The 21,096-nt window shown below is 38.9% G+C and overlaps 1 protein-coding gene across 1 annotated transcript in view; it reads left to right on the top strand.

The window, feature by feature from the left end:
- Window positions 1–21,096, top strand: part of CACNA2D3 (calcium voltage-gated channel auxiliary subunit alpha2delta 3) — a 457,522-nt gene that overhangs the window by 136,402 nt on the left and 300,024 nt on the right. Inside the window, exon 4 of the mRNA XM_062585399.1 lies at window positions 1,577–1,636. Within this exon, the coding sequence (XP_062441383.1) occupies window positions 1,577–1,636 (60 nt within the window). The remainder of the gene's footprint in view (window positions 1–1,576; window positions 1,637–21,096) is intronic.

Raw genomic sequence — 21,096 nt, 5'->3', positions numbered from 1 at the left:
GAAGTGGCACAGGGCGCTGTGCGGACGGACGTCACCTGCGCTCTCCCGGACCAGCCGAGGCGTCGGCAGCGCCTCCAGCTTCCCTCTCGCTCCCGGGCTCCGGCAGCTGGGACGGAGGAGCCGGGGAAAAGTAGCCGCGGCTCTGCGCCGCAGGCAAGGCTTGACGTGCCTCCCGCCGGGGGTCCGAGCGCCCTGCGGGCCGGGGCGTTCGCCTCGGGTGTAAAACCAGACTTTTTTTTTTTGACCATTTATTCTGAATAGGCAACCAGAAATATCTGGAAAAAAAATGTATAACATAAAATAAAAGATTTCCATTATAGTTCAAACTGAAGAGCAGTTGGTGCGAATTCGGACTCCGATTTGGTTCATCCGAAGATGCGCGATACACGTGCATGCTGGCCTGAAGAGGGGAGCAAAACTGTGCCGGGCTGCGCGGCGCTGAGCATGGTTAGCGGGAGCCTGCGGCTAACGCTTCGGGATGCAAAACATTTGAAACAAACTACGTGCGCGCTGGTATCTGAGATACCAAAGAGCACCGAAAATAATAGACTTGAGTGCTCTGTGTGATGGGTCTTGCTTTGGTTGCTGTTTGATTTTGATTACATGAATGTTCAGTGAGATTAAATAAAAATCAGGAGGAGTTACTTTCATAGTTAAAATACCCTAAACTATAAAGAACCATAAAACAAGATCTTAGAAAGGATGTCGTGTCTCCTCACAGGAGAGCGGCTGCACCGAGCCTCTGCAGGAATTGCGTCTTGCGAGCACCGTACAGAAACAGCGAAACTGTGCAGTTTGGGGGATTTTCTTTTTGTTTATTTTTTTCCTAGATAGCAGGAAAAAGATAGTAGTAAGGAAGGCTGCTACAGGGAATTCTGAATATTATCACTGTGAGGAAAAAATATTGCAACTGTTCTCCTCAACAGCTAAAAAGGAGATGATATTATATCATTCAGTAAATATTAATTCTATTGCAGCAGAAAGATCATGTTGTGATTAGGCACCATATAAAGGCACATGTTAAATTTGACAAGTAAATGAATCTTGTCTGTATTTTTCCAATCTTTTAAAACTGACAAGTTATCTAGAAGTTCCTCTTTATTTCCTTTGCTTGCAATCAAGAATTAGTAAATTATTAGGAAATGCCTCTTGCTCTAATTTGGAGAAAGATTCGAAAAGGGCTCCTGCATCCAAAATAATGTCCTGAATGTCGAACATTACTTGGTTTTGTTTCTGTTAGAAGTCAGTATCACGATGGGAGCTGTGTGGTGCTGAGCATTTCTGAAAAAATGACCTTCACTTTTTTTTATTAATTAACTATTGAGCTCTTCTAATAATTTTGTACCAATCGTGACTGGTGAGAGTTTTAAAAAAATGGTCCTTTTTTTTTTTTAAAAAAAATGTCTTTTAAAAATTTATTTTTAATGTATCATAGTAGATAGGATGGGGAGACAATGAATTATACAATTCTGGAACAATACCTTTTCATCATCAAACTGAAAGAAATACTTGGATTTAAAGATATTATCTATTATTCCAAAAAATACACTTATTTTCTTTTTTTTTTTTTTTTCAGCGTCTTGTTGAAGCTGCAGAAGATGCTTACTTGAAACATGAGTTTGATGCTGACTTGCAGGTAATTAGTAATTATTTTCTTAAATATTTATCATTAGAGTGTGCCATAAAGGTTTATACAACAGCTTACTTGAAGAACTGCTGTAGAAAGCCGTGTATGTGAGTGATAGAAGGATGCTGATTACAGAAAACGGAATTAATGAAGCCTGGCTCAGTGTTTTGACAGGTTATACATTCAGTGTTTGTGTGTTGGGAGACCTAGCAGGTGGATTTTACTTTTCCAGAGATTCCATTTAAATTCCCCGCATGTCTGCTTAGGTCAAGATTTTTAAACGCAGTAATTAGCCTGTTTCATCGTTGCAGTGTCCTGGCAAAGAATTGTTCTACAGAGAGTTGAATATGCAGATGGGGTGGGAACCCACCGGGCTCAGGATGACCTTGCTTTGTGCAAATGGTTTGCATCTGGAGCTGCGGCTGGAGCAAACACCACTTTTTTCCCCTTACCTAGAAGCCCTTAGAGCCATACCGTTATAGGCTCAAAACGCTGCTTTTAGGAATAACACGGGAGGGTGAAGCAGTGTGGCAACGTACAGTGGAAAATGTTTAAGAGAAAAACCTTTGAGAAAATAGTTTTAAAAAAAAATTGACAATAGAAAGTTTAATAAAAGTATTACTCAATACTTTAATGAGTAAATATATTAATGCCTTTAATGAATTCCTATATCCTTGGTTCTTGACTGCTATCTTAGGTGGAGTTTTATTTACTCTGACTCTAGCTATCTAAATCTATTTTTAAAACTTTCTCTGAATATCAGTCACCTGTCTGCTTAAATTTTGAACTTAAATATTATGGGAAAAGTCTTCTGTTTCTATTGATTTCTTCCAATACATACATTTAAGAGATGCACAGAATAGTAAGCTCTGTTTACAGAATTTACCGTGGTTACTTCCAGGAATCAAAAAAATACTTTCTGTTAATGAGAAGATAACGCAAATAACTGATTTCTGTGCAGAATGAGAACCTGAGTGAAATTTTCAGAGCTAAGTGTAAAAAACTGGGTTTAGAAGGCTGTGATATTGAGATCAGTAAGGATAAAACGAGTATTCACGTTGTTGTGTTCGGGGAGGGCTGGCTCCTGTATGCAAATGCTGTAGAGCTCCGCGGCCTCGCAGCCTTTAGAGGTGTGCTGCCTTTCGTTGTTTGGAACTTCGTCCCTTGAAGAGACAGGGGCTGTTGTCTGAATAAATCAGAAACACGCTTAGAGAAGACATTTCTAAAGGTCTGGAGTAAGTGCTGCTTCGCTGCAGGATAGTTCTCACTTTGTCAAAGTCCTTCATTTGCTGAGGCTCTGAAGATATTAACGCTTTCAGGAAGCCAGTTAAAAGCTATTTGTGTCAGCAGCATTAACCGGGCGATCAAATCTGCGTGTAGAGCGCTGTTGTTTGTTCCTGCCGCGGTCCATCGGAGCTGATCAATTGTTCATCTCGGCTGGAGTGACCCCTCCGCAACCCTCGCTGGGCGATTGTTGTTCTTTATCAAAAATCTCGTCCTACCATCTGCTCGATCTAAAATAACGGCCGGAACGGTTTGATAGTGTAGATGGAAGTGGAGAGGGACAGAAGGTTTATATAATATACAGTTGATAAAATTCTGCTATCGAAGAAGAATTTGTGGAGTTTCTTTTGCCTTGGCCTGGGTGGGGAGGACAGGATTAAATGCTTCAAATTAGTGGTATATGATACAGCACCGTTCTGTGCTCTTTGTGCTCAGGTATCCTGGAAATAGGAAACAGATAAACAAACTGCTTTTGTGCTTTTTATTGGTCCAACATCACCTCTTATGTCTCGAGGAGAGTATAGATAATATTGTGTCAGTACATAAAAATGATATAATGGAGAAATAAAATTATATTAATATTTTTATTGACTGTGAAAAACACTGACAAGGAAAATAACAATTGCAAGAGTTCATCTGTTAGATTGTTAGTGTTCTCTTCAGTAATGCTGAAATTATATTATTTGGTTAGATCAGATTTGGTCCCTTATGGGTATTTTTCTCTAACATTTTTGTTTTTATCCTTAGTTATTCTATAGGCATTCTAATCAATATATTGTAATGCTGCATAATGATCTAAGCAGTCAGGTATCTATCCTTGGCAATGAATCTATTGGCACCACCACCAAAAACCTCGTAGTTATAAACGTAAATAAAACTGCCTGTGAATTGAAACAAATAAATCAAAATGGTTGATATGATGTATAACTCATCAGCATCGTATATTGCGAGCTTGAGTTATGGCCAAACTCAGAATTGGAGAGCTCTGCTGTTAAAGCTTTGACCTGCAGTGTTTGGGCTTGGTCTCCGGTTCTCTCAGGGATTTGAACCGAGAGCTGCAGTCATTGCAAGCTGCCAGGAAATGACCTTCTAAATGTCACTTAAATTTGAACCTTTAAGCCAATTCAGGATGTATATAGTTTCAAAGTTTTTCTATATAGGATGATATTAAGGATAGTTTTCAAATTGTTCTTAAGTGGAGCAAGTATTATTCATGCCTAATAGTGTATTTAGGGATATAAGATATATTAACATTCATATTACTATGGCAAGTTGCCTTGTCACAATATTTCCAGTCTTACAGGATCCCTTGCCATGCTTTATACTGGACTCTGTCTTTGTGCTTGCCTTTATGTAAAATGCGGTGAGGTATGATCCATTCCCCCTGAATCCTGTGGCTTAAATATGGTAGAAAAAAAGCTGTTTAGGAACCAATTGCCAAGCACAGACCCAGCAAGAGTATTGGATGTTACAGATTCTGAAATGATTTTGTAGCTGTCTTCTAGTTTTGTTGACTTAATGCTTGCTAGAGGATTATAGTTTGGAGAAAGAAGAGAGAGTCATATCTCTCCGTAGGAAATGATTCATTCAAAAGAAATTTTATATTATTTGTAATTACCGCGGTTCTTGCCTGAAATTTGACCTCCTGATCCTTTAATTACTTTGTGCTTGGGTATGTGTTTCTTAAGATGTAAAGTTTCTTGTTATGACTCACTGAAATGATGGTGGAGTTTGTATCCAGACCCCTGGAGGAGGCTCTGACATGGGAAACTCTGTGAGAGCTGTTGTACGCCCAAGGATTTGCTGCAAGAGGCAGTCCGTACAACCATGCAGATTTAGAGGCTCTCTTCTCCCACTACGTTTCCTGAAACCACTGGAAACGTGGCAGACTTTGGTGTGGAAAAACACCCCCATGTGATACTGAGCTGCAATTTTTATGTGGTTACTATGTAGGGTGTAAAGATGTACACCTTTACTGTGTAAAGATGTAGCAATGTGGCTTGTGTTGGAGCCTGAGTTCTCTACAGTATCACAGTATTTGCGTGAGAGTATCTGAGTTCACTCTTAGGATATTTTTGGTGCCCTAGAAATACAGTACAGTAGTGCTGACATTTGAGCAGAGTTCAGGATAAGATCTATTGTGGTATTGTGTTATTTCTGTTTTTCACGAGGTGGATGCATCAGCAGTGGATCTGATGCTGGAGTTCATGATAGACCAATAAAAGCAACTTGCATCTATATAGTAGTATAGTAGTAGTAATATAGTATAGTAAATACCGTAATTTTAGAATCAGTGAAGACTTGTAATGCTCTGTTAATCCTAGCCAGTTTTCATATCTTTGGTTCTGGTGACAGGAGGCAGTCATTTGATAAACTATTTCATTTTGACTACCTGTTCACTTACAAAACTGTTCCATTTTACGCATTAACTATATGGCATTTTTTGTGAGTTAACTAAGTACATCGATTCACTTGCAGTATATTCCAGCTGAATTTTCTGTGCAAATGTGTGATACAGTAATAGAAAAGAAAAGTCTGTAATGGAGTATAAGCTACTGCACAGTCAATGTCACTTGAATTATGAGATGTTTAGACAGATACCTGTCAGTTGTTTCCTTTTCAGGTAGTTGTATTTTCACTTCCTGGATAAGAAAGGATAGATTCAAGTCCCAGTCCTTTAAGATAGTTGAGTTTACTTCAATTTTATGCCACAAAGATAGATTAGGATTGATCAGATGGTTTTTAGAAAAGTGACACTTTTTTCTAAAACCACTCAAAGTTACAAGTATAGTGGGATAAAAAAGGATAATGTTATAAAGCTACTTTCCTATTTTTGGGTTTTTTTTTCAGACCCATAGCATATGATAAAGTCATAAGGAAGAGGTTTTCAAAACTATATCAGAGTTAGGTACCTGTCTCCCAGCTTTCACTGGCTGTTCACTCCTGAATGCACTTTGTGTTGTTGAAAATCTTATCTTCCGTCACAGAGATAACATTGACTGTAGAAACATCTGGTGACATGAGCAGGCACAAATTTAAGGATTTTCCAGTGGTTTACCCAGACAAACTACTTATTTTTTAATACATATATGACCATCTTTGGAAACATATCTTTTGTAGAGTTTCTAAGGTTTAACTGGACAGTAAAATTAGCAAAAGAAGGCTGGGGAAAAGAATTAGTCCGTAAGATTTATAGTTTTTTGGGTCTAATCCTGCAACTGCTAATGCTACTAGAGAGTTTATTGTTGCTACTGGAGAGTTTATTGTTGGCTTTTAAGGCAAGTTACTTTCCATAATTTTGAAATTCAAACTGCTAGATATAGAGCCTAAATATAGACATATAACAGTATAACTTGCTGCTACTTTTCAAATTCTGACCTGTATGTTTATCTAACATAATGATATCATTCAAAAATTTATAATGATGCATTGTTAAATACGGAAGTATTAAATTAAAATTTAATCGAATAGATGGTAATTACATTGATATCAGTTACTGGAAAATACAAGGACAAGAGATAATTGAGAATATCTATTCTACATAATCTTATTACTTTTTTATTATAACACATGCATTACTTTCATGTTAGTATTTTAGAAAAGTCTGTTTGCATATTTATTATCGCAATAATTTGGAATGAAGCACATGATAACTAGATTTGCATTCCGTTGGTATTAATGTTTTTCTAAATGTTAGAACTATACTCACAAGACTTAAGTCTTCTTCTTGAGGTGTCCTGAACATCCACAATTCGAAGGGAAATCTGTTGGACTTGCAAGCACTCAGAGCCACTTACTCAAACGACTTTTTGAAAAGTGGATTTAAAAGAGTAATGGAGCATCTGAATTTTGATGCATTTCATAGATTAATTATACAAGGCACTTTCTGATTCAGAAATCAAACTTTCTAAATTCCAACCCTGGAAACTGAATATGAGATCTGACAGTCTGGATTTTTTTTTTTTGTATGACTTTTATTATTTTGCGGCCCAAATTACCATCAACAATATTTGTACTGCACATGGAAAGTGTACCTGTACCTCATAAGAAAGCATAAGGCAAAGATCCTTAATAAGCATAAATCTAAGTTGGTTTTGATGTTCCTGTGCAACTCCTGCTGAAGTAGCTACTGTGTCTGGACACATGACAGCTTATTCAGTTGTAAATGGAGCTCAAGGTGCCTCACCCGGGACCTGCTCAGTGTTTTGGTCACTGTGTTCCTGTAATGCCTCTCACCCCCATGCCTGGTTCTTCCGTAAGTCTGCGTGTCCAAATGGAGGCACCATCTGAATATAGCTATGATGCAGCAGTGATACAGGAAAGTTGCTGGGACCCGCAGAATTTGCTACTCTTGAATTTCCCAAGTATTTCAAAGTTTTCCGTACTGATCAAAAGTTTAGGGAGATCAAGGAAAAGCAGTCAACATAGTTCTGCACTGTTGTTAAAAACAAAACAAAAACAACTCCCAAACTCTTAAGAATTACGCGGCAATTTGAGGGCTAGGATGAAGGAAAAAAGGGCAATAAAAGCTTCTACCTTATCTACCCTTTAAAAGCATATGCCTAGTGAGTCAGAACTGCATGGCAGAACAGGACACACTTATCCTAAATGATGAAAGCATCAAGTAGAGTCTTTGTTCTGTTTCAGTTTGTTCTCTGTTAAATAAACTTTTTCAGAAAATGCATCTGTACTTGTTTCTGAAAGGAAAAAGAAAAGGAAGAAAAAAGCTCCAACTTCGTGACTCTTAATTTCTCTCTACTCTTTCTGTGAGCTCAAAGTAAGGACTTTGTGGCTACTCTAATACTGGTGCTCTATCAAATTGACTTCCTGATTTTTAGCTCTAAGGAGAAGCCCTTTCAGCAAAGAGCACTTTAACTCTGCTATTTACTATTTAGTTGTTGACACTGGGAAGAGAAAAGAAAAGAAAAAAGGCTACAGGACCATAAAGAAGTCAATGAATTTCAGATGATACTGGTTACAAATTCTCTGCAATTGATGAGCATATAAAATAACCTGCAGAGCAAGACCTTCACATCATTTTCACACTGCATGCATGAGAGGGATTAAATATCAGAAAAGCAGCATACAGAGAAAGAGAGGCCATGGACCTCTTTGGATTATTTTCATCTCCAAGCTTTTATCTATTTTGTTGCTTCTGGTAACTGAGCAGAAAAAGAGAACAAACTTTTATGAGGCCATCAAAAGTAAGCTACAGCTAACTATTTCTTAGGGGAAGTAATTTTCATTAGCTTTTTAGCTTTGGAGTTTTGTAGGATTTCATTGAAGGAAGGAGAGAAAATTGTTGTTTTTTTTTTTTTTTAAGGCAATTGCTATCATCAAATACATTTTCATCACTTCAACTCATTTGTCTTTCTAAGAATTTCTAAACCCTCTTAATACAAACAAATTAAATGTAAATTACTAGAACTATGTTATTTTTATTATGTTCATAACTTCTATTGACAAAAATCAAGTTGAAAAGTTAAGCACAGAAATGCATGAATTTTTAACTCACTATCTCAGAAGCAGAGATGCAGGAGATGATTTTTCAGCAGTTAGTGGTTTCTCTGCCAGTACATAATTACTTGGCATTTTGGTGCCATTTTGCCCTATGTAAGGGGACCATCAAAAAAGAGCAGCAGTGTTCAGCCAGTATAGTTCAGGACCTCTCCTATTCGACGCGGAGCTCAAGAGCAAAGGAATGGGCAGCTCTGGTTGGAATTTGCTGTTGGAAATAATGTGCTTCTCTTCTGAGGCAGTTTGCCATGGAGTTGCAGAGCTGCATCCTTCTGAGTGCAGCTCTCAGACTTCTAGTACCTTGACAAGTTAAACTTATCAAGCGTCTATCAGGAACAATTTCTTGCAATTCTGGGTTTATTCTCGCCTTCTCTCTCGTGATGGCATTGGCCATATTTCAGTGCTTGCACAGAATTAGGCTCAACAAACAGGTTATGTTCTGATTCTTGCTTTTTGGGGAGAGTTTTCATCTCCTCTGGCCTCTTAAAATGTGTTGCAGGTTCTGATCCTTTATGGCCATTTGTCTGAGGGTGCACATAATTATGTTTGGGTTATTTTGCAATACTCCTGAAAGGAGCAGTTGATTTAGATGACTAGAATATACACTACAAATCATACTATTCTAGTAACTTTTACATAGCTTATCAGTTATCTTTTGATTTTCAAATGTACCAAAATGAACAGATGTACTGATGATAAATTCAGCTCTACCCCATCAAATACAAACAGTGCTATTGCCTGGTGATGTTTGCTTTAAGTAATTAGAGATCTGAAACACGACATTGTGAAAGAATCATATGACAGAGCAGGTAATTCTGTCATCTCAGAATTTTTCTGTTTATATTTATTTGTCCTGTTATTATGCTTGCTTGCAAAATGAGAAGGAAATAGTTTTCTCATCCCATGAGCGTTCTCAAAATCTCAAGTTCTCCTACGAAGCACTGAGATATTCTGAAGCTTTTCCAGGGCATGAGAAACCTCCTCTTCAGATCAGCTCGTACTTGGGTAGGTGGGGCGCTCGGTCAGGACGTGAGGAGCCTGCTCGAGTTGCTTCTCTAGTGAATTTTAAGTTATTGTGTGATGTGAAACAATTGTAACAGAAGAGAAAGCGAGACGCTCGGCTCGGGAAAGCCTGATGGATGGGGCAGTGGCTGTGGATCTCAGAGGCCTTAATTTGAGTTCCTGTTCTGATTGATGCCATGGATTTGAGCTGCGGCGCAAGTCTCTTTCTCCCTAGCAGAGTTCTGCAAGAAAGAAATGTGTCTTCTCAAACTAGAAGGAATCACAGGTCAGGTCTAACAGCAAGACAGAGCAGGAAGTATTTACCTACCTATAAGCATGCATAAAATTTTCCCATTCCTGTGCTCAAGTCATTAAGTATTTTCAGGTTGCTTTTCTGTAAGTCCTGTATAAGAACTAGAGGAGGGAGGGGGACACTATGGGACATATTTTTAGCAGCAAATCGATTGCAGTACTTTTATGCTACAGTCTTAATATGATGATAGTATTAGCCTTAAAATCAGATTGAAGTTTGTCGTACCAAGCTGGGAGTCACAGTAAACTTGTGAGAGCTTCAGGCTTCACAAACGTCCTCTTTCGGGGTGGCCAGGGCTGCTTCCAAGGGCCGGGCAGATAGTAAGGGAGCGTAAGAGTAGGTAACGCCCGCAGGCGTCGTCAAGCCGGGCTTCGGGGACCGAGGAGGCGGCGCGGCGGGCGCAGGAGCGGCGCCCCGGCCCAGACGGGGAGGAAGGTCAGGGCGCTCCTGCGAGCGCGCGCCGCTGCCCCGGGCCCGGGGAGCTTGGGTCGTCAGGGTCAGAGCAGACAGGGGTGGCGAGAGGGGTGTAAAAACGCGTCTCCAGCAGGCGTTTATCGGACTAGCAGTCGCCAGTTCGAGCAGATGGGGAAAGCAGAAAGGAGCCGGAGACGGAAAAGGAGGAACGGCCACGCAAGCGGGGCTGCGGCGCTGCCAGCGCTTCGTGTTGGGGCGCGAATCTGAGATTAAACGTTTAGTTTATAGCGTACGGTACGGGCGGGCAGGGGCCGCTGGCGCCCGCGGGAAGGCGCGCGGCAAAGTGCGTTTGAGGAATCTATTTTAAACACCTGTTTAATTCTGTATGTCCTCACGTGTGCTTTGCATTTAGGTTCTGGGATGTGGACAGGACTACGTGCTTGGGCACTTGGAGGAGCAGGCAGTGCTGGAGTTAATGTTTTTATTTATAAGGCTCGCTGGTCAGTGATACTGAGCTCCCCTCCAGGGAAAAAAAAAGTCCTTATTTCACTCTTGCAAAATTCAATGCCCTATTGTTCTCACTTTCCTGAAGTCACTGTTTATAACATTGCTCTCCTTTCCCCTCCGAGGAATAATATAATTTATTGGAGCAGTTCATTCATAGTCTATGTGATATCTATCTTTTGGGACAGAGATACCTTTTGCATGAAGTACACACTGTGAGCTTCAAACTCTTCCTGTTTGCTTTATGTGAAAGGGTTTGGAATCAGGAATATTTATGCATCCTGGTACCCAGTTGTGCTGCGCTTGCTGTTTTCTGCTCTTCGTAGAAAATTAAACTTTTTTCCTTTTTGGCTCACACCTACCTGAAAAGCAAAAGATTTTAGAATATTACCCTGTGGATTTATGATTACGAGGCAGATAGCCAGTAATAAGCAATGATATCTGATACTTCAGGCCAGACATACTCTGCTTTTTTTCCACCTTTTTCCTATTATCTTTAGGTTTAATAAACTATAAATGGAAGAAATATATAGCAGACTATCTTTTCTCTTCTAGTGCATTTCCCCCTCCCCCCCAAGGTGCTTGGTGATAAGATCAAATTAAAGGTTTTATGATCTTATATTCTTCCAAATTGGTGTTTAGGAATGGGCAAATTATTGAAAGGGGGTGAAGTAATTTAGAGTTTTTCATTTTTGTGGGAGAGCAGCTTTTTGTTATACAAATATCATTTTCAATGGGAAAAATAACATTATAGATAAAGATTTAATGAATATATATAAGAAAGGCAAGATAGAAATCACAAAGCAATTCTTTGCTTTAGGTGAAGTCACAGTTCTGACTTGCAGAGTATGAAAGTGAATAAATCGCGGAAGATCATAGAGGAAATACTGCCAGAGTATTATATACACTGCTTATTGTAGGAAAAAGCTATTTTTTTGCCATTTGTGTATAAGATAAGGAGTGAGAAACAGCTGCATTCATACCTTAACATTTCAGTTGCATGGTATTGTTTCTTTGTTTTTGAATTTCACATAATTGCTGACTACAAAATTAAAACACCAAGCTCATTATTTCAATCTTAAGATACAACTTGCTTTAGACTTGTGCTTTGTCTCCAGCTGTAGTGTCTGTGTGTTGAGCTTCATTAACTTGAAACAGAAGGAGCCCCTGCTTTTGTGTTGAAGTTAATTAACGCTGGTAATGATTATTGTCTGAAAATTTTCTGGGTTCAAGTAGGTTATTTTGTTTCTGCCAATGTTTTCACGCGTCATTTCATTGATCGTGTGGTTGGACGGTCCATAATATACAGTATTTGTAAGAATTCAGTGAAACATGATTTTTTAATCATAACAATACATTTGCATATTTTTTAATGGATAGTTGAAAGCTTTTATTTGTGAAATGATCACTACTGAATTTTAAACTCAGATTTTGTGAAAATCATTTGTAAAAATAAAAATGATTATCTTTCCTTGAATAATAGGTAATAGTACAAAATATTGAAAATTTATTAATATCAAGGGCCACAGTGAAGGGCTGCCAGGTCTTTTTAATGTAAAAACAAAGTTTACAAAATATGATAAATCTATGATGACAAAAACTTCAGACTAATCCCTACATACTATTATAGTTCTGAATGTAACTGATCGTAGGAAATCATTACGCACATTTATGTATATGTGTAGTTCAGTATTTATGTTTTGGTCATTTTTTTCAACGGTCTGCATTTCAACCCTATGTATATTGCCTGATACACAAATCTTTATTGCTAGTTTTGGTTCGTGGTGTATAGTAGGTGTCCTGTTAAAATAATTCTCTGTCAAGGGCATTTCTAAGGTCAGGCCTAGGGGTATTACAACAAAGCCTGGCAGATAAATACATGAACTGATGAAATAAAAAATAAAGGATGTACTTGCCTATGGGAAAAGCTTGAAAAAAAATGATGGTGCTTTCCTTGAAAAATTATAGAGGCCAAGTTTCAATAAGTGTTTTGGTAATTCATACCAAAAACCCAGCATTACAATATAATTAATATGTTTTTATATTATGTTTAAAACTGAAATATGGAATATGCAAATTAACTGCTGCATAGCTGAAGCTTTCAGACTAGTCAACTAGGATATTTAAATTGGCTTTTCGAGCACCTGATCAGAGAAATATCACTCTGGGTTCAAAATGTGCCTATTAAAGGTACTAGTGAATTCTTTTTGTATATTTTGTGACTATGTGAGGCTCCAGTTGATGAGGCCGGCTCAAGAGCTTTCTGTGTTGTATGCAAAACTGAATTTTGCAGCAAAAAAGGGGAGAGTTGGGGTGTGTGGGGGGGATCCTGGAAGGGACATGAAGCAGAAGGTCATGGGCAGAGGGCTGGCGGTGGGGTGAGGAGGGCTGCTCCAGCTGGTAGGGCTGTGGGCTTGTGGCAGGTTTGTGATTTTTAAATGGGTTTATGGGACTGCAGTTGGGTAAAAAGGAGTGAAAAGAGGTCAGCTGAAGCTGATCGTTCTTGCTGGGGCAAACTCTGTAGTATTTTTCACAAGATCAGTTGCCATTTCAGATCCCTGCAAGCCTTGTCCTGCCGCAAGCATGGCATCTCTGAGTGCGTTCGCGTAGTACCCGAGGATCCAGTTTTGCTTTGCTGTTAGTTTCCTGCAAACACTTAAGCAAATTAATAGTCCCATGGAGTATAACATCACTAATAAATGATGGAGGCAGGGATGCTCAAAGATGAGCTAAATGCTCACCTCTCAGTGAAAGGTTAATCCTATTTTGCCTTTTGAAAATTGTCCTCATTGTCCTCATTTTTACTGAAAAATTCCCTTACAGGTAAATGGTTATTGAACTATTTCTCAGAAGTCAAATGATTTTTTTTCCCCCTATACTGACCCAAATTTCTAGTCTTTAACTACCTGTAAAAGGGTCAGGGTTGTGAAAAGACATAGTGAAGATTAGTGCTGTTCTGAAAAATACTAAATTTCTACATCTACTCCCCATCCCCACTGCTTTCCATCTTTCCGGACTGGAATCTACTATTGATTTTTATGAGATCTCTATTCTGTGGGGTTTATTACAGATTATAGAAGAAGAAATCAGAAGATCAGTTGAAATTTATAAAATAGAGACTATAGGATGTAGTATAAAATACTTGAATCTTTAAATATTCATTGTTTTGGTACAAGTTCTGCACCAAGTTCCTTAGAAAAGCAGCTCATTAACATAGATTTTGTGTGTGTGTGTGTGTATGTATACACACACACACACACACACACACACATATAACCTAATGCTCTCTTGGTAAATACCTAGTTATGTATTTTGACCAAATAATGTCTCCATACTTAAACTTTCTGCAGTCCTGGCAGTGCCAGCGTTCCTGTGGAGCGGGAATTGCCAGGTCTGTGGAGAAATGGAGCTAATTTAAGGAGATTCTGCTGAGAGAAGGCAATGAACAGTATGCGGTGGAGATGAAGCAGCTTTAACCGAGGGCCCCTTGCAGTCCTCACTGAAGGCTGGTGTATTGCAGGTTTTACACCTTCCTTGCTTTCATTTCAGTCAAGAAGTACTAATTCAGCCGCACTTAGAGCTGGATGTAATGCTACATGACCCATGCAGCTCCCTCTCCTACCCCCCGCCCCCACTCACTGGTGTTTTCTTTTTCCCTGTAATGTTTCAAGATTTGTACCTTTTTCTCCTTCTATTGCAACGCAGGTTTGTCTCATCTTCCCATCCGCCCTTGGCATGTTAGGAGATGCAGCTGGGAAGAGGAATTCAGTTAAGGAACCAGAACTGTCGGGTCCAAAGCATGCCGATTCACTTGTGGTGTCCTACACGTGTAAATTGTACCACTGTACCTCTGTAAATCACAGGTGACCTGGGACAGCAGGGTAAATCTGGGCAGGCACAAGCAGAGGACTCGTAGGATCCGCGGTGCTGTCAGGTGTTGCCTTACCCTTCCTCTTCAGGCCGCAATCCGGTTCTGCTTTTGACTGATAAAGCATGTGTTCAGTGACCTCCTCCTGTGCGCCCTGAGGATGTTTCTGATGGTCTCATTGCCTTTTCCCATGGCTGCTTAACTCCTCGTAGTACACGTGTATGTTCACCCCCTGCGTACGGACGTGTGTGTGTTCTTGTTCCCAGGTAGTCCTGGATATTTCCTTGTGGATTTCGTGAGCATTACGCTTCCACTTGTGTGCAAGTGACCTCCAGAGGACGGTATAAAGCTGTATTTTCTGAACTGGATTTTACAGTGTTGTAAACGGTGACATCGTTGTATATACACCCCAGTCTAGAATGATGAATACAGCAAATGCAGCCTTGCCCGCTGGCTGGCAAGCATGTGCTCCAGGCCTAGATTTAACAGACACTTTCGTATTCCATTCTTGGAATAGAAAAATAACATTTTTGTCTTTTTTGATTTTTGCATTAGTAAAATGAGGTCAGGAAATCTGTTAATTTATCTTTAAAAATGTTTAAAAATCATTTCCTTTTCTTATCTGGACGTTTAAGTAGGTTGCACTCCCTCATGATTGAGTCTCTGAAGGAAAGCATTAGCAGACCCACATAACTGATGATCCTTTAATGATATGTAATGGCAAGTTCTGTTTTCCATTATTGTTACCCTACATGCTGAACTGTAACTGCCTTGATACCAGAATGTATATTGATATATAATTGATTTAGTAACATTTTATCAATTGAACTGTCTTGCACTAACTAAAAACATGCCTCCATGTCTTCCACAAAAGTGATAGTTCTTGCGTTCAGGGCAGATATACAAGTCTCTATAGATGGTCACTTCCTTCAGCATCGAGGAGCTGGCAAAAGACAGTATTGCCAGAATCAGTACGATCAAATTGTATTTAGGGTTCATGGGTAAAATGTAATCAGTTGGGAGTAGACCTTTTATTTTTTATTTAAAAAATATTTTAAATGTTTTACTTTAATTACATTGTTTTTTGATTGTGCTGTCTCAACAAATTGTCCTCGGGTTCTGCTTCCCCGTGAAGCTCCTTGATGGCAATGAAGGTGGTTGACGATCTGAAAGTGTTGCTTATCTTCTTGATCAGTATTATGTCATTATTTACTGGTGCCTCCTATCTGTATACATCTCTCAGCTGGTGTTTAGCTTAAAAATTCTAGCGCAAGGATTACTTCGTGTATGTGTTCATGTGTGTGTTTGTAATAGCAGTTAGCACATTTAGGTCCTGTCCCATGACTCACTCCTACGTGCTATTTACTTAAATAAACAGTGCAATATAGTTGCCACTTAGCTGTGCTACTCTGGGACATGCGAACCATTCTAACCAAAAGATTACGAAGAAGGATTGATAAGTGTTCAAGGATGTGTAGCTAGCCTAAGTGAAAATTATAATACTACCTTAATATTTGAGTTTTGAGGGTGTATTAAAATATTGCTAAGTTCCTCTAGATACTCAAAGGACAAATACAGGAATTTTTAATAGCTGGAAAAATATAACAGAATTGGTGACGTATATTAGAAGTAGATACGTACTGACTAAGGTAAGGCTTCACAGTTGCCAGTATTTCAAACTTTCTGTACTAGGAGTAGGATTGTTTTTAAGGCTTACAATTCTGGCAAGTTATAGCAGCAAAGCTTGTTGTAGTGTATTGTAACTTAGCACCTGCATTACTGGAACTATAGAAATTATTTAGTGTTAGGCCCTCCCCTCCTTGCCTTTTCAGTGGCCCTTTATGTTCCAGTGGTTTAGATTCAAGCTTTTACAGTATTAGCAATATTAAGCCAGTGAGCTTTCAGAACCAAAAGTTTATGGAAAAATAGAATTGCTGTTTGCACTTTGTGAATATCAGTGTTTGGCAGATCCAAAGTTCTGTCAAAAAAATCTGCATTAGTTTTAAACTTCAAATTTCAATTTGAAAAAAAAAAATCACTTCTGATATACCTGGACACTTTGACAAATTGAACTCAAAAATCACCACCACATAAAGATTTTGTGTTTTAGTGTATATGTTTACATTGTCCTTTTTTTGCCTCTTAAATTATGACATTGTTTGTATCTGCATTAACATTGATTACTTTAATTCTGTTAAATATTAATTGAATATAAATGTTAGCTTAATGGTTTTTTGTATGACTGATTGTAAATCAGGTCCTCCTTGCATGCTGATCTGAACTGATAGTAATAGCAGCATCAGTAGCATTCGTGTTTTTTATCGTAGGCAGAAATGGTAATATCAATTCATATGTACTTATTGTTTGCTTTTGTGTGCAGTGACTTTAATAGCTGATTTTTCCCACTATCATAGGAACTGCTTTGAAAAAATATGAAGTGCAAATACAAAGCAGGTTAAGTTACTTAATAGCCTTTTTGGTGATAATATTTGAAAAATCAAGAATGTCTGTGTTATTTCACACTAATTTTGGAATGTAATCCACAATTTCATTTATTTCCTCTTTACTTGCTATTCTATAGAGGAATGATTTCTGATCTATGGGGTAAAATTAATGCTATAGTGCTTTGCATTCTCAACTCAACCTTCATACCCCAAAAGCAACCTCTAAACAGTTCCTTAATTTGAAAAATATAAGTTCTTCCACAGTTACAGATAGACAATTTTAGTTTTTTTTCAAGGTAAAAAATGATGAATAGTATGTAATTAAAATAGAAGCAGGATCACATACACATCAAGTTTCCCTAATACCATGATGCTGTGCCCTTTCCTTGACAAACAAAATGATATCGCCCTAGGGGATCTGAATGACTCTCAGGATATCTCTTCCCACAAATATATAGTCTCCTCTCATGAGGAATTTCCAAAACTCTCAAGTGGATAACTCATTTCTAATATTTTCACAGTAAAAATAAGCCATTCATAAAATAGCATTAAGTAAATCCTTGAAAATGTCACTGAACGTATATATTTGATGTACAAAAATTCATGGGTCACAGTACATTATTACTGTTCTTAGTTGTAAGTTAGTGGAAAGCAAGCATATGCATACATAAAGAACAGATCTCTATTAATCTAAAGCTATACTAAATATTTTCTTAGAGGCCATGTTCAGCTTTACCTTGCCAGATACAATTTTTTTCCCCCATCTACTTGCTTCTAAACAAAGTTGCTAACAAAGTACAGCTAAACAAAGAATAATACCTCTCTATTTATGCCTTTAAAAGTTAACCTTTTTTTTTCAAGTCTTGCTAGCAAGATACTCGCCAGATACTCGGTTATGGTCCAGACGATTGTAATGAATACTGCAGAAAAGCAGGTCTGGAACATATCCCAGCTGTTCAATGGGACAAGTACCATAACATTACTAGCCACTAGATGCCACTCTTGTTGCATCCCAGGACAAGCCTGAGAGTATTTATGGCTGTTTAAAAAACCCAGCTATGCCCTCCCACCCGCAAACCCCTTTAAAGATGTTCCTTTGGTACTTTAGCTATCTTGCATTTTTTAAATTAAAGTTACAATATGACCCAATTGTTTATAGTAGTCTTTTCTTTCTCAATAATTTTGCACTTGTTTATAAATATTGCAAAACTATCCCCAGACAATTTTTTTATCATGTGCTTCTTGCATAGCGACATTTTGTTGCGTCTCATTTCTGTCTTTGGGTGGGACTCGCAAGCTTTTGGCATATGTGTTCATCTGCTTTTCTAACTGATTTTGCAGGTCCTTATGCTGCAATAAGCTCTAAATTTAGTTCTTTGATTCCACCAAGTGCCTCATCTGTGTTTTTTCTATAGATATGGTAGGAGTCTTAAGTATAATAACTTCTTATACATTCAGATTTTACTGGTGGTAACCACTGTGTTACAATAGCATGATGTTTTCATCCTAGTTGCCTGTTTGCATATTCTTATCTCCTAGTTTGCATCTTTCAGGCTTTTCTTAGCCTGTTAGTTGATGAAGAATAAGTATAAAAATGCTCATGCTATTTGATACAAAGCAGAAAAAGCTTAAAAAAAGATAAAAAGACAATTTCCTTATAACACTCATCATAACAAAATTTAAATTTCATCAACACAAGGCATAATGCGGAACTTGGTCTGCATTTGAATTTCTTTGTTAAATCTCATAAAAGAAACTGACATCTCCAAATGGAGGGACAATTAAAATAGTAGGATTTTTTTTTCCAAATTCATCTAAAGAAATAAATCTTCTGAAGAAAATATTGTGCAGATCTGAAGATTTGTATAAGAATCACTCCTTTTTGCATCTTATAAATTATGTGGAATATAACGGTCAATTGTTCCTAGAAAAATGTTTTCATATTCTGGAATTTTTTAAAATTATAACTCAAAATTAAATAAGAAAATTGCCTTCCCCAAACTTTCCGCAAGGAAAGCAAAACCAAAAGGAAATGGTGATGATGTCAGTAACATCGGACAAACAAGTCTTCAAATGTCCGAAAACATCAAAGGTAGGATTAAATATGCTCCCTTTTGTTAGTAGGGCTGAATCTGTTCTCTTTTGTTTGTGCGAATTATGGTATAGCCTTTCATTATGTGATTTTTATGCTATTTCCCATATAACATCAAATATTTTTATTGTAACTTTAAATGTATATGTGAGAGAGCTTCTAGTACTGTAAACTATTTGCATGCTAGCCAGAGTCAATGAAAATCACTGACTTGAAAAATACACAGTACATGTTTTTGTAAGTAACCTGCAACAACCTGTGTATAACAAAACTGAGTAACAATGAAAAATTACAGGGATATAAAGACCTTCTACACATTCAATTAAGCCTGGGTCAGATTTATCTGAATACTCTCCAGTTTATATGGAGAGCGTACCGTGAATTAATACAAAAACACGGAATAAACATCCATTGGCAAAGCTAGATCCCTAGAGGCATGCACACAGCTCATCGTTATCGCCAGCGAGGCTCCAGAGAGAGAAATGTGAATAGAAGGTCAAGTCCTGTGAGCACAGGGGGAAAGATCTTGGCGCGTAAAGATGCGTCAGTAGAAACAAGACTGGATTATTTAAAGAAAAGTAGAGCCCTTTTTCTAGTGAGCGTGTGAGGGAGTAGAGAACTGTGTGCACCAAAAAAAAAAAAAAAAAAAGAAAAAAAGAAAAAAGAAAGAAAGAAAGAAAAAGCAAGAAAAGGAAAAAAAAAAAAAGTTAATGTGGTTAATGCAGTTAACTACCACGCTGCCCGTAGACCAAAGTGCCGAGCTGAGGGGATGCGTGTGGAGCCTTAACTTTATTGCTTCCACATCTCTGAATAACGACCGCGCAACTTGAAAGTTCCCCTGTTGTCATTTGAAATGGAATGATTTAATTTATTTAAGTTTGTGACGAACACTTAATGCCTTGCACATGTCGGGCCGAGCGCTCTCGTCTCGCGGCCGCGGCTGGGCAGGCCGGGCCGGGAGCTCGCGGCGGTGCCGGGCGGGCGCCGGCCTCCCCGTCCGGGTACGCGGCTGCGGTCCGAGGGCCGGCGGAGGGGATACGCTTAAATCGGGCCGCGATTTTGCTAACCCACTCGGGACCGCGGCAGGTCACTCTAGGCTCGTTGCCTGCTGCTTGCGGATCCTGCCCGTGGCAGCGTGTTCTCCGTAAGCTCCCCGTTTTCTGTGAGTGTTTTGGCGGAGGTGGCTCAGAGAGCGTCTTTTACCAGCTCCTTCAAAGGATGCCTTCACCGCAGTTTAGCTGCAGAAAAAGCACCTCTTGCAAAGCCCTGTTTGCGCACGCGAATTCTGCGCCGGCGGGTGGAGGTCCGTGTCCAGGCTTTGCCCCCGGCGGAGGGGCGCGGGAGGGCCCGGCCCGGCGCGGCCTTGGCGCCCCTCGGGCCGAGGTGGCGCGCCGGGCTGCGAGGAGCGCGGCGGGGCGGCCCTGCCGTGCGCGGGCGAAGGCCGGCTACGGGGGGTGCCCATTTCTCGCCTTAATTAACTAGCGTTGTTTTTGTTTCTTTTTTTCCCTCCCCTGCTCTCCAAGTATTAAGTCCGAATGTTCCTCTTGGCTTGGGAAGGGCAGACATTTTGAAGGAAATGAGCTGTAATCTAATAAAGCCTGTTCTAAGACTGAGAATTTGCGGTAAGCACAATCTTTTAGAGATGGAGCCAAATACAGGATGATATAGTGAATGTAAGAAGGAAAATACATGACCAAATGTTTTTGAGTAAATGCTGATACAAGGAGGTTTATTCCACCATTAGTGCGTATACGTAACTCAGAGGCCAGTAAGTGTCAGATAAACATGGGACTACAAAATGCAAACAAAAATGAGTAAGAGCCAGATTTTGTTTTCAGGGTCTTTGCACTCTCTTAATATGTTGAACCTGGTTAAAAATGTTTACTACAGAATGAAAACAATACGGTAATTGATGAGATGATGTATATAATCAATGATCTATATGCTTTTCAGCTAGCATAAGCAACAAGCTAGATATTAGAGAATTGGGTATTATTCTTACATTAAAATCAACACAGTTATATTTATTAT

Source organism: Rhea pennata, chromosome 12, assembly GCF_028389875.1.
Source record: "Rhea pennata isolate bPtePen1 chromosome 12, bPtePen1.pri, whole genome shotgun sequence".
Classification (NCBI taxonomy): domain Eukaryota; kingdom Metazoa; phylum Chordata; class Aves; order Rheiformes; family Rheidae; genus Rhea; species Rhea pennata.
The sequence above is the reverse complement of the archived record's forward strand: the minus strand, read 5'-3'. Positions and strand labels throughout refer to the sequence as shown.